This window comes from Lissotriton helveticus, chromosome 5_1, assembly GCF_964261635.1.
Source record: "Lissotriton helveticus chromosome 5_1, aLisHel1.1, whole genome shotgun sequence".
NCBI lineage: Eukaryota > Metazoa > Chordata > Amphibia > Caudata > Salamandridae > Lissotriton > Lissotriton helveticus.
In genome coordinates this window covers 1,864,976,143-1,864,989,825 of record NC_136065.1, presented here as the reverse complement: position 1 = coordinate 1,864,989,825, position 13,683 = coordinate 1,864,976,143, and the positions used below count along the sequence as shown (strand labels likewise).

At 43.4% G+C, this 13,683-nt stretch overlaps 1 protein-coding gene across 1 annotated transcript in view; it reads left to right on the top strand.

Moving 5' to 3' along the window:
* The window catches only part of TMEM106A (transmembrane protein 106A), a 332,818-nt gene that overhangs the window by 114,026 nt on the left and 205,109 nt on the right, over positions 1-13,683 (top strand). The window contains exon 3 of the mRNA XM_078645301.1: positions 7,360-7,423. Coding sequence (XP_078501427.1) covers positions 7,360-7,423 — 64 coding nt within the window. The remainder of the gene's footprint in view (positions 1-7,359; positions 7,424-13,683) is intronic.

Sequence of the window (13,683 nt, the reverse complement as noted above, 5' to 3'; positions counted from 1 at the left end):
GAAAAAGACACGCCTATCATCGATGACTGGGAAGCACTTGTGAACAGTTTATTAAACTGATTTCCATCCAAATCTTACTCCAGGCAAGACACACCACCCTACGCCGGACCAGAAAAAAACAGGGAAATGCAATTCTATTTAACTTCTTTCAGCAAGCTCAAAAAGCTTTCAAGGCATCCGTACACAGAGACAAACAATCCGTGTCCGATCAGTTCTGGTTGAAGTTAGTCTACGCCACCAAAAAGTCCAACACAAAGTTATTCTGGTCCCTCGTTAATAGAGGCCCATTAGGAGGCAGAGGACACAGCATCGCAAACATAAGTGCTGACGACTGGACTGAGTTTCTATTCAACCACTTCAGCGAACATTTAGCAGGACAGAGCACCCCAGACCCCATTCAACATCCAAATTTTGGCCAACTGAAGGCGGCTGCACAGGCAACACTGGGTCCACTACCACAGTTAAAGGCGCCCCGGATGCAACAATAATTGAGAGAAAGGAGCCACGAAATTATACAACTCCAGAGGCGCTGACGAAACCAGGACTTTTAAGAAGCACCATCGCCTGGATAATTAGGAAAGGCAGGTCAGACGGAGGCCCTGGCCCCAATGGACTACCTCAGGGCTTGTTCAAGTCAGATGAAACGTCGTGGTCAGGTCTCCTTGCACCCCTGTTTTTACATTGCAGGCTCAACAACCACATCCCGGACTCCTGGAAAGGTGCTATCATTCATCCCATCTACAAGACTGGTAAAAGAAATAACCCCAAAAATTATAGAATGATTTCCCTTCTTGACATCGAATCCAAATACTATGCCAGCATTTTACTGGAAGAACGGTCAACCTTGGCTGACTCAACTCAGCGCCTCCCCTTTAATCAGACCGGCTTGGTAGCTAATTCAGGTACAACCAGAAAACATTAACTGTTTTGATGGAGAAGGCAGACGTTCGTCGTATCCAACTATAATGCTGCTTCGTCGACTTCAAGGCGGCTTTTGACCGGGTGCCCCACGGCCGCCTATGGCAAAACTTGGAGCGCTGGGGTATACCCCCGCCCTCTTACGAGCCATAATCCAACTCCACACATGGACCTGGATAAGAGTAAAGTTGGGAGACTAGTCCCATGTCTCAAAAAAGATCCAAACAGGAAGTTGTGTTAAACAAGGCTGCGTGTTGGCGCCATTTCTTTTTAACCTGTTCATCTCGGACCTATCCTTCATACTTGGTAAGGTTAACTCCCACCTGCCTCAACTGAATGGAACCCGCATTAGCAACCTTGTGTTACAGAGCCACACAAAGGTAGGCCTGCAGAGGCTACTCGACAAACTCCTTCCTTACACACTTGACAATGCTCTCGAACTGAATCTGTCAAAAACAAAAATACTTCATTTCAGCAAACAGAAGCAGCGGAAAAGTAGGTGGTTTTTCAACAATAAAAGCATCGACATAGTGTCACATTATAAATACTTGGGAATCTTCCTTGACTCCATAAGTTCCTTCACTAAACAAAAAGATGCCGTCAAGGCTAAAGCACTGTCGCTTGAGGTTGCGTCGGCAAAATTCTCAAAACATCTACTAGGGCCAAGCCTAACTTCACTGCTCAAGGTGATGAAGGCCATAATCACCAACTCCTTATCATACGGACACGAGATTATGATGGGCACAACAAATATCCTATTAAGCAAATCAACCACCTGAATCTTTAAACGAGCATGGCGCCTGCCGAGGTGTTCATCCCCAGCACAAGTCAGAGTAGAACTTGGCCTGTCAGATCATAACGGTGTAGAGGCTAGCGCGTTTATTAAGTACTGTAACACACTGCGCAACTTCCGGGACGGCAGTCTTAAGGCCAAACTTTGGAATGAAATATCGACCAGCACATCTAACCAAACATATCGGCACCACTTGGCCCACTCCCTACAGCTACTCAGAGTCACAGAATATTGGGGAACAAACCCATCACAACAGGCATTAAAGAACATAATCAAGCGAAGAGTCCGGCTCTGGTCTTTTCTCTCCGACAGGGCAAAATTATCCAGAAGGAAAAACGTCTGGGCTGTTGTCTCCGATTACAAACCGGGAGTTGAGTCATCCTACCTATCAAGCACATACTCACTCTTTTGGAAGGTTAAGTCCATGGCCCTAAAGCTGGGCGGGTGGCCTTTTTTAAAGCATCTGCCTCAATGGCGGCGCACCAGTCTCAATATTGAATGCAGGGAATGAGGCTACCACTCCGAAAGCATGGAGTATGTAGCCTGCGCATGCCCAGCTCTGCTTAATGACAGAAGGAATTTATTGTGAGAAGAGTGAAACAAACTAGGTGCTCGCACATGTCGTCAAATCATAGTAGCGGCTATGAATTCAGAAAATATAAAGCTGAACATTCGTTTCACCAAATTTGTCATTAGAGCTGCTAAAATGCTGGGGAAAGAAAAGGCAGCAAATCTTCCGCCGGTTGGCCACGCCACCCCTTTGTAATAAAATTTTAGCGGCCGCCGGCCCCTTCTGCTTGGCCTACCTGAACATTGTCTTCAGTTTTTTAATACTAACTGTCACATTTATTTGTCCCTTTTTTAGACTTTCTTAAACTATCCCATGACTGTTTACTAATAACTTTTAATTTGTTTTACTTCTCTCGCGCTGCTACATAGTTCGCGCTGCTACCTAGTCTGCAGGCTCTTTCTCCGCTGGACATTGGGGGACTCATAGCGAGGTTCTTACCTGCACCTTAATTGTTGGATCACCCGCACTTTGCAGGGCTTAGGTAGGGGGACATTGGGAACTGCTCGCGGCGTCTTTGGCCGCCATCTTGGGTAAGGGTTATCCTGCTTTGGGCCAGTTTCAACTGAAAACGACACAGGGTCGTGACTCTTAACCAGCAGGGCTGAGCCTAAATTACCTGAAAACAACACAAATGCCAGTACTGGAACTATTAGGATTAATTTAAGTGAAGACCCCTAAGGATAAGTCATAAGGATCAGATTTTTATTTTCAACACTAGTTTATTGATTTCTTTAGCACTAGTGGATCAACATTAATTTTATGTAACTTATTTTCATGTGTATGTACAAGAATTAAGAAAAAGAATTAAGAAAAAACACATTACAATAGACAACATGTCATACAATGAAATTTATACAATATTTACAACATACCCACCCATTCATTTTGGCCAAACACATTCATCCATCTCCAATCATACCAAGAAGCGCAAAACAATACTAATAAGGGTCTAGTGTCATGGTAATGTTTTTACATGAAAAGATAGTAACCAATGAATATAATAAGTGGTTGATCTAATGAACACTTATAACTCTGTTCAATCCTATTTAATAGGTCCTATTTGTGTATTAGTTCCAAATATTGACACCAGAACCCAGTGAAGTAGGTCGACGCGTTTCGAAATCCTCAATGCGGATTTCTCCTCAGGACCAACAGTCTAAAAGAATATAAAAAAATAATAATACATACAATCAGTCAAAAAACATCTATCCTACATATTCCTGCTAGTAGTGCCCCACCAATCAGACACCTATGTCCATACCTTGTCATTAAACTGAAACCAGTCTTGTTAGCAGATGATGTGCAGCCAAACAGACACTGTTAATAAATTGGAGAGATCGTACATGGAGGGTTAGTCCACTATATCCACGTATTACACAAACATTGAACAATAAATGGAAGTTGCGACTGGTCGCTTACCTCGAGTGAGGCTGAGTTACTTTTATTTGGTCTGCGGGGGAAAGACAAAAGTGTATAAACAACACTCTTATTTTGGGCGACATGAGTGTGGTAACGTAGTAAAGACATGAGCATCGTTTCAGGCGCCATCTTCTAGCGGGTCTAGAGGCTCGACTAACAGGACTCCCGCGCGGCATATTATAAAAGGGGATGGACGACCAAGCGCGCAGCGTGGGCGCGCCGTATACGCGCCGAAGGTGTGCCTGAGGTAAGCCCGTTTGCGCCCGTTCGCGCTCCGTACGCGTCTAGCGCTAGCCATGCTGCCCTTATTGCCACAAATACCTTTGTGTATTCCAGGGAAGAGCTATGTCTGTTGGATCCCCATTCTGGCACGGGTAGGCGGCTAACCACCCCTACTCCTTCTCAGGGGACTCTTTTATGTGGGCTACTTAATGTCCGCTCACTCTGCAAATACCATGCAGAAATCGCCCTTTTAGTCGAATCATCAAGGCTGTATGTCTTATTTATGACCGAGACCTGGACCAGGGCGGACAGTGGAGTGGAGCTCGGTTGGGCTTGTCCCCCGGGGTACACGATTAAGCATATCCCGCGAGTCACAGGGAGAGGAGGTGGAGTGGGCTTTATTTTTAGAGACTCACTCGCCTTATCACAGCTCGTTGTTAGAGAGGTCTTGGGGTTTGAGCTCATGGGCTTCTCTTTAACGAACCAGGGTGGTGTACTATTGGCTGGTCACCTGTGCTATAGACCACCGTCTATGACAGTTTCGTCTCTCCAGCAGCTAATTGATCTGGTTTACGATCTATTCAATTCGCATGCTAGATTTCTAATCCTGGGTGATTTTAATCTGTGGCCCAATGGCCCTCAAGACCTTGCTTATAGAGTGCTTTGCCAAGCCTGTAGCAATTTACATCTTGACCAGCTTGTGCCTTCCTCTACTCATGCAAAGGGCCACACACTGGACTTGGTCTTTGCGGATAGCTCTGCGGTTTCAGTCCAGGAGGTTGCAGTCCAATGCTGGACAGACCATGCATTGGTCCTTTTCACCATTCTTATGCCAGCAGGCTCGCTCAACATTGGTGGCCCTGGTAGGTATAAGTTCAGCAGGCAATGGTCGCGCCTCCTGAAGGGCACGAGTTTGCCCGCGCTACTGCCGGGATTTTCTCTTTGGGGGAGAGCGTGGAGGAGAGCTACTCCGTCCTATGCCAGCAGATCCTGGAATCTTTAGATAAGTTGGTCCCTTTGCGTAAGGCAAAGGACAAGCCTATGAGAGCCTCTCCTTGGTTTTTTGGTGAGCTCCTTAAGCAGAAACTCTGCTGTAAACGGGCGGAGCGTGCTCGGGGAAGACACTATCTGGAATCTGATAAACTGGTTTACAAGGAAGCCCTTCAAGAATATAAAACGCAGATACGGGTGGCCAAAGCAAAGTTTCTGGAGGATACCTTGGCTAAGGCCACGAACAAGTCCCAGGCATTGTTCAAATTTGTCAACAATCTATCCAATCCTTCTTGCACTGCGTCAGCTATTCCGGCGTCTCAGGAGTTATGTGACTCCTTGGCCGTCGCCTTTGAGGAAAAAATTAGAAACATTTTACTTGCCCTTTCGGACTCTGGTCAGACTACATCGTTTGTGCCTTCCTCTGCAGAATCGGCCAGTACAACGACCCCAGAAGTTCCTGGGGCAGAGTCAGAACAGTCCTTGTTGACCTGTTTTCCTATTCCTTCCTTGGAGGACTTCTGTTTGGTGGCAAATGGTGTCTCTTCTGGCTCCCCACTTGATCCTATGCCCCACAGGTTTTGGAAGGTGTTTCAGACTGAGCTTTTTCCATCGCTCCACTCCATCTGCTGTCAGTCACTTGCCACAGCTACGGTTCCAGATAGTTGGAAGCTGGCAGTGGTTTCACCCTTGCTAAAAAAAGCCACCTTGGACCCTTCGAATCCGGCCAATTATAGGCCAATTTCGCTTATGCCATTTTCTATAAAAAATCTTGGAGAAATTGGTTACAAGGGCCCTGTCTAAGTTTCTGGAAACCAATGCCTGCTTGGACGCGGCCCAGTTTGGCTTCAGGCCGGCCCACGGTACGGAGTCTGCCCTAGTGGCCGTGTTGGATGACCTGCGCTCGCGTGTCGACATGGGCAGAGCGTCATTTTTGGTGCTGCTCGACATGTGGGCCGCGTTCGACACGGTTGACCACGCGGTGTTACTGGGCAGGCTTCAGAAGGCCGGGGTGACTGGTCTGGCCTTGGACTGGCTGACTTCCTATCTTTGCAACAGGCAGCAGGCTGTGGCACTTCCACCTTTTCGGTCAGCAGTGAAGAATGTAAAGCAGGGCGTGCCTCAGGGATCGGCAATTAGCCCGATCCTTTTCAATTTATATCTTCGTCCACTAATAAGTTTGATTAGGTCATTCGGCATATCTGTTATTAACTATGCCGATGACACTCAACTTATTTTTTCATTTGAAGGAGGTGGTGCGGTTTCGAGGGAAACCTTTCACTGCTGCATGACTGCAACGGCTGATTGGTTACGCCACAACTCACTCAAATTCATTGGAGCGAAGACTGAGGTGCTCCACTGCTCCCTGGACCGGTTGCCTCGCCCTCTACCTGATGGGTTCTGGCCTTCTTCAATCTTGGGCACAGTGACTGCTGCTGACTCGGCCCGTAATCTTGGCGTCAGGTTCGGGCCTAGCCTGCAGCTTGACGCTTTTGTTAACAAAACCACGGCGACCTGTATGCTCCTGCTCCGCACTTTACTGAAGATCCTTCCGTTACTTCCAACTGCGGCCAGGACAGAAGTGGTGCGTAGTACCATTCTCAGTAGGTTACACTACTGCAACGCACTGCTTCTAGGAGCCCCTAACATCTTGGTTTCTAAGCTGCAGAGGATTCAGAACATGGCTGCCAAGCTGGCCCTCTCTCGTCCACGCTCAGCGTCATCATCTTTGGCGCTTTCGGACCTTCACTGGCTGCCTGTTCAGCAACGGATTCATTTCAAGGCCTCTTGCCTTGTTTTTAGGGCCTTACATAAGCTGGGGCCAGTGATGTTACAATATCTTTTCTCCTGGTACTCAGCCGCAAGACCGCTGAGGTCTTCCTCAGCCTTCCTGGTAGTTGTTCCCAGGATTAAAAGGGTGAGGATGGGCGGCCAGTCGTTCAGTTTTGCAGCTGCAAAAGTTTGGAACTCCTTATCTCTGTCCCTGTGGAGCTGCCAGGACTTGGCGGCTTTTAAAAAGGGTTTAAAAAGCTATCTCTTCCCAAGAGTAGTGTAATGCGTAACATCTGTCTGTAATGTTTTGGTCATAGTGCCAGGATACCCTTTTGGGTGACAGCTGCGCTCAATAAATACGTATTACATTACATATTACATTACATTACATTACATTACTGTTGGGTTATCCAAAGACCTAGAACTACATAGGCAAATAAATATTCAGACAACTTTTAATTTTAACCCATTTTTATCGCAAAATTAATGCACTGTTTGGCACTAACCTGGGTCCTTTTGTTCTTTCTTTTTAAACTTTGTATATGTACACATGAGTTACATGGTTTTAACATTTTGTTATGGCTTTTAGTAATCAAACAATAACATTTGAATTGAATTGATTGTAGCATGGTTGCGCTGTGCCTACTTATTGATAGTAATATTTTGTCCGTAGATCAGGAAAAGGATTTAGTGGCTCTGATCCCATACAGTGACCAAAGACTGAAGCCAAGACGAACGTAAGTATATAGTGTATCTTTTAAATATTTGTTGCGTAAAGCATGGTGCTCTTTTCAATTAGCTAGTTCAGGTAGCTTGCCTGTTGAACACAGAGTTGAATGAGTTGCTTTAACATCAGAAAAGTCTTTGTCTCATCTAAAATGTGCGAGCAGTTTGGAGGTAGACCGAAATGAGTGCTTAAAAGTTAGGCAATAGCACCTGGTACCCATTGCAAACTGCAATAGAGTTTGTATATACGCTGTACAAATGTCACTTTTTTAGCTCTCCACCATTGTATCACATATAAAATAACACATTTTCAAAAGCCCAGCCACCACAGTACTATCTTGGAGAACTTCTATGAAACGAATTGCTGGTGAGTAGTTTTCTCTCTCTCTCTTTCTTTTTTTGCATTGGAGTTCTATGCATTTTTTATGAGCCAATAATCTTTTTATTTGTGGCAGTGTGTGTTTTTTATACTGCGAAAAGCACTGCTAATGAGTGAAGCTTGTCTTTGGCAGTGTGTTTTTTTCTTTAAATAAAAAGAAATGTAATTATACTATCAGAGCTAGTAGGAGACGCCAGAAGCACCCTTATACCCAGCTTTGCAGCAACTATTGGCATGTACTGAAGCAGAAATAATCTGCAACACACTCCAGTTCTAGGTCTGCTAACATTCTTCAAGGCCTTTATCTTTACATCATAAGATGAGGCCATCATATGAAAAAAATGTTAATTCCCCATCATGGGAGTTTAATGCGATATTCAGAAATGGTACATAAGTATTATGAATGTGCCGAACACTGAAGTATTCTTCTAAATTTTCATAAACCAAATGCAGTTTGCTAAATGAGTCATAATAAAGTATATTTGACTGAAAGCACCTCTCTAGTAATCTGTTTTAAAAGAATATGTGGAATGATTCTATAGATTAGTCACAATTTAAGTTGCTGTTTCAAAGTCATTAAAAGACGTCCTGTGCTATCAAGTACAGCATGGAGTCAATCAGGCTGTTTGTTTTTTCCCCACTCACTGAGCTTGGATCTTGAACACTACTGCCTTTCCAAAACACTATTTTCACTGAAAACGATTCTGCCTTTTTAGAGTTACTCGATGTATAAAGACGAGTGGTTCGATATTATTTTTGTCTTCTCCTTTCTTTCCTAGGTATGAGCATTTTCTTGCTGCTTGTTGGCTGCTATATTCTTTTTTTATTATTTTATTTTTTTAAACTTTATTGCTTATTTTCAGCCTTCTAACAAGATACAATCATATTCGCATAATCAAATCACTCTGTTCATACCCTTTCCCATGTTTTCAGCTCTCATATCAATTATAGTACATAGGTTGATTCCCTCCTATGTTCTCTACTTCACCCCCTTCATTCCAAAGATCACAATCAGATGATCGTATTAGGAGTTGCTTTATCTTTTATCCTCCATTTCATGCTGCTGTGCACTATGGTCTGACATAGGAGAGCCAGACACCTGAGGTGTCTGGCTGGTGTCTGGCTCTTCCATGTCAGACTATCGGCATTCTCTATCCACCCTAGATTTTCTCGAACTTCCACAGATAATTCCTCCCTGCATGGACCACTCTTTCCACCTCCATACACATGCTCATACTAAATAGGCACTGTTAGATAGGGGCCTGACTCTTGTTTAGATGTCAACTTCCCACAGGTGCACGTCCTGTAAGGGCTCTATCTCCATTTCCTTTGAGTATCACAAAGAGTGTAAGGTTTAATATTGATTATGGTTATGTATATTTGCGAGACCGCCTTGGTCTTGAACCCTTTACCCAGTAGTCTGCTTTCAGGCTGGCTGTAATCTGCGATCTCCGCACAGTTAATCCCTTCTGCTCTTAAGGCATATTGTAATTGTAAATATTTACATCCCAAGTTGTAGTTTAGTTCAGATTGTCCCAGTATTGCTTCAGATTTTTTTATCAGTTTCAAACTCGTCACCTCTCCTATTGTGGATATGCCTAAGGTCTTCTAGCTTCCCTCCCTTGTTGTGTGTCGATTTAGATACCGTATATAGGTTTCCTGATGTATGCCCTTATATAGGCACAATTCACATTGCCCTTATTTAGGCATAGAAACCCAACCCTTATTTAGGCATTATCCATGCTAACCAAATACAGGCATGGCCAGCTACATCCGTTCATCCACGTCACAACGAGTTCTTGGAAAATCAGACTCTTAAACCTTTAGGACTTTCCCTTGCTTGGATTATTGATTTCTCCAAGAACTCATTTATTATGTTTGAACATCTATTCCTTAGGGTTTCGTTCATGATGATCCTCTGCCTGACTTTTACCTCAATACTGGCATTCTTAAACACCTTAAAGGTATAAATATACCTTCCCTTGCCATGGCAAACCACGGTTTGGCTGCATACTTGCACAGCTACGCAGCTCGCCACGGCAAGTTCGGAAGGAATTAGAGTCCTGCCTGTCGCACTGACCAGACGATGTCATCGTCCTCACAGAGAATCTAGCTCCAGGGTTTCTGACTCCCCTTGCGGGGTGTGAGAGATCGAGACCCGGAAAGAGATTCCAACCTCTCTCATTCTAAGGTATGGAGCAGACTAAAACCTAGAGGGACTTTTGGCAAATCTTGGCAACACCAATCCTTACTATAGCTAAACCAGACTATAGAAAAACAGCACCTACTTCTTACCTCGTACTACACTTCGGTTAGGTACACTGGGGTAGAACTAACTAGCAGCACCAGATTAGTATTCATATTTTAGCCTGTTATTTATATATGTATTTTTATGAATGTCATAGCTACAAACCATGCTATTGCAGTATTATTTTATCTTGCTGCTAACGCTGTACGTATTATACTTCGCCTTCTGTCTTACGATTGTAGCAGCTCATATCTCTTGCACGAGAAATAAGACTGTTCAATAAACCCTTTTTATTTAAACGCCCAGCTACATATTTCCGTGTAAACTCTGTAGAAACGAAGCATGCACGATTGACTGAGTGAAACTGTTATCTATTGTTCCCACGATTCTGAGACTGTTCCGATTCTAAGGGAAACAAAGTTGTCATGTTTATGCGGTTGTCAGAAACTAATCCCTTCTTGTTAATTCGAGAAGTTTCTAATGACCTCTGAGCAAGCTGGCACACACAAGTAATTTAGATTAATGAACTCTATAGAGACATACTGACCTCAGTCCTATGTCAAAACTATAGTGCATGTTATTCCAATGCGCAGAGCCGATCAGGGATATAGGAATTACACTACATGGCGCCCAGCGGTTTGGTAAGGCACTAATTTAAAGCTAGATACTGAAGTAACTCAGTTGTGCTTTTCTCAGAGACCCTCTGCTCATAAAACTCAATAAGACGTCTGGAGTGGCTAAGGATAATATTCACCGTAGCTGAGTAGGACGAAAATCCTATGTATTAGCTGTTAGGTTTGTTCAACGTTGAAGGATACAGTGTTCCAAAATATTGTGCACCTTATCTTTGTTTCCTTGAAACATGCTCTGCAATTTTCATTAAACAATGACCGAAAACTGCAATAACACTGACACTGGTGGCGCTGTACCCGACGATGTCGCAGCGACTTCTGATTATACAGGTTTTAATGAAACCAATGAGAATGCTATAATCATTCCTCCAAATTTAAGGAGAGCCATCAACCTAAAACTTATAAGACATGGCCTAACACCAAGAGGTGGTAGAGCAATTTTTGTGATAGAGGCACATGAATCTCCCCTGACAGAGGTATTCTATTCATGGATATTATTCGCTGAATCACATCCAGTAACTAAAATGTTTCACATCTACAAAGAAGATGATCCACCTGAGGAATATATTCCTTTCGAGGATATTGAAGTTCCACTCACATACCAGGAGCATGAGCTCTGGTTTAAAGGCGCCCTAAAACATTTAAATCCCATACCAGGCTCAGTCCACTAGGTAGACCAGGAGCAACCTGGCCGATTTTGGCCGGTTACACACCTGACCCCGACATTGAATCAATGTCGGATAAGGAATTACTTTGTAACTTACAAAAGTTAATAGAATTATACAGTTAAACCACAACTGTCTGGACGTCCTGAGGAGGACTCTATTAAACGCAGTCCTACCTCTGCTAAAAAGAAGTGGCAAAATAACAAACAACACTCAAAAGAGAAACTTTCTCAATCCCGAGGTATGTCTTCTCAAAAGGAGCACTCTGAAAGGAGGTATAACCTCAGGAATAGGGATAATTTGAGAAAACTTGACCGGTATCAATATACTTATACATGTTCCTCCCATACCTTTCACATATCATCACAGACGTCCGAAAGAAGAGGACGGTCAGACCACAAGGAAGAATGCGTGAAGTCCAAAGACGATCAACATGTTCAGAAAAACAAACCAAAACCTAAATTCACAAAAAAGAAGCTAGCAGTTCTGAAGATCAGACATGCCGAGGATTCTGAGAACACAACTCAAGAACGGAGAATGGGCTCGGACAATGCTGGACAGTGTAGCAGAAGTAACAATAGCTCGCCAGAACCTGAAGGGACTTCTGGGGGACAGTGGACTTGAATGAAGACATTCAAGTTGAGACTGCAGACACCAGGGTTAGTCCTCCACATAGGTTATATGAAATAACTCTCTGGATGGAGGGAGACATACCAAGAAAAGTGAAAGCATTCTTTTGGGAGCGACTTTCAAAGGGTTATGATATACTTCTAGCAGAACAAGACTGGCCACCAGAATTTGTCAGGGAGTGCCCACATGGCGAAGACATCATAAAATGACAGCCATCTCCAACGATGTCACAGTACATTTAAAATATACTTATTCCAGGAATAACAAAAATCATGTATGATTGGATGAGGACTCACCTCACCACAAGATCCATTTAAAAAATCAACCAACTGCACAAAGGCAGTATCCAATTAAGGAAGAAGCTAAAAAACAGGCCAGGGAGATTTTAGATTAACTTGAATACCAAGGGGTGATTGAAACATGCACCTCATCAATGAACAATGCTTTGTTTCCTGTTTCCAAACCAGACAATACATATCGTCTAGTTTTGGATTACAGACACCTAAACTCTTGTTCTAAAACATTTGCAGTGCAAAATGCACACAGTACAGCATTAATGGATAACATTGTGTGTAAAAAATATAAAACCACATTAGACATTTCTAACGGTTTCTTTTGTCAAAACATTGCACCTGAAAGTAGGTACTTGGGAGCTTTTGCAATAATGGGGACCCAGCGTAAATTTTGTCGACTCCCACAGGGGTTCAAGAACAGCCCGGGGTTATTCTCAGCAAGAGTAACAGAGTTACTACAAATTTTTGATGACGAGGCATTGTCATATATCGATTAAATCTATCTGACAGACGATGACCTAGACAGGAACTTGAACAGGGTATACACCATTATACTGGGCTTCGCCTCTGAGGGTTATAAATAAAATTTAAAAAATTCAAGAATTGCCCATCTCAACGTCCATTTACTAGGATATGAACTATCAAGTGAAGGCAAAGCCTGGCATCCAACTTTAGAAAAGTGTGCGCTGCTTCAACCTTCAAAAATGCTGGAAAACTTACTTGATTCTAGGTTTCCTGAACTTTGGAAGAACTTACATTCTAAACTACGCAGAAAGAGTTGAACATCTCTACGAATTAATCAAACCTGACACTGGAACACACAGAACTCTTGTGTTCACTACAAGCTGATATGTTAACAAATCACTTACAAACACACGTAAATGTACGCAACTTAGTGATCCGAATAATTCCGGGTCAATGCGGATTCACCTACTTAACTTTTAACAAAGGTGAAAAAGTACCAATTGCATACAAATCACATTTTTATACACAAGCAGAAATGAAATTTATATCGACAGAAAAAATTCTGACAGCAGTTGTAGCAAAAGAAAGAGCCCTAGCACAGGGGAAACGCATTTTGGTCGTAACCCCTCTACCAGCCTTAGAGGGAGTTACAAAAGTGAGCATTCCCAATGCAAAAGCTTTACATCCAAGATGGATACATTGGGTTAATTCTCTTGCTGCAACTGATGTTGAATATGCTTTTGATCCTTATTTGAAAACACAAGCATTCCTGCAATAAGAACACGAATGTCCTCTGCCTACTGGAATTCTCCCACTTGACTAGTATGAATTTATAGTGACGGATCTGTACAACCCGCTACGGTGGGTAACCGAGCTTATTGTGCAGCATTCGCGATCGTTGGCGGTCTTGTGCGCGATGGCAAATTCAGGTTTATGGTCACAAAAACGCAATCTCTAAG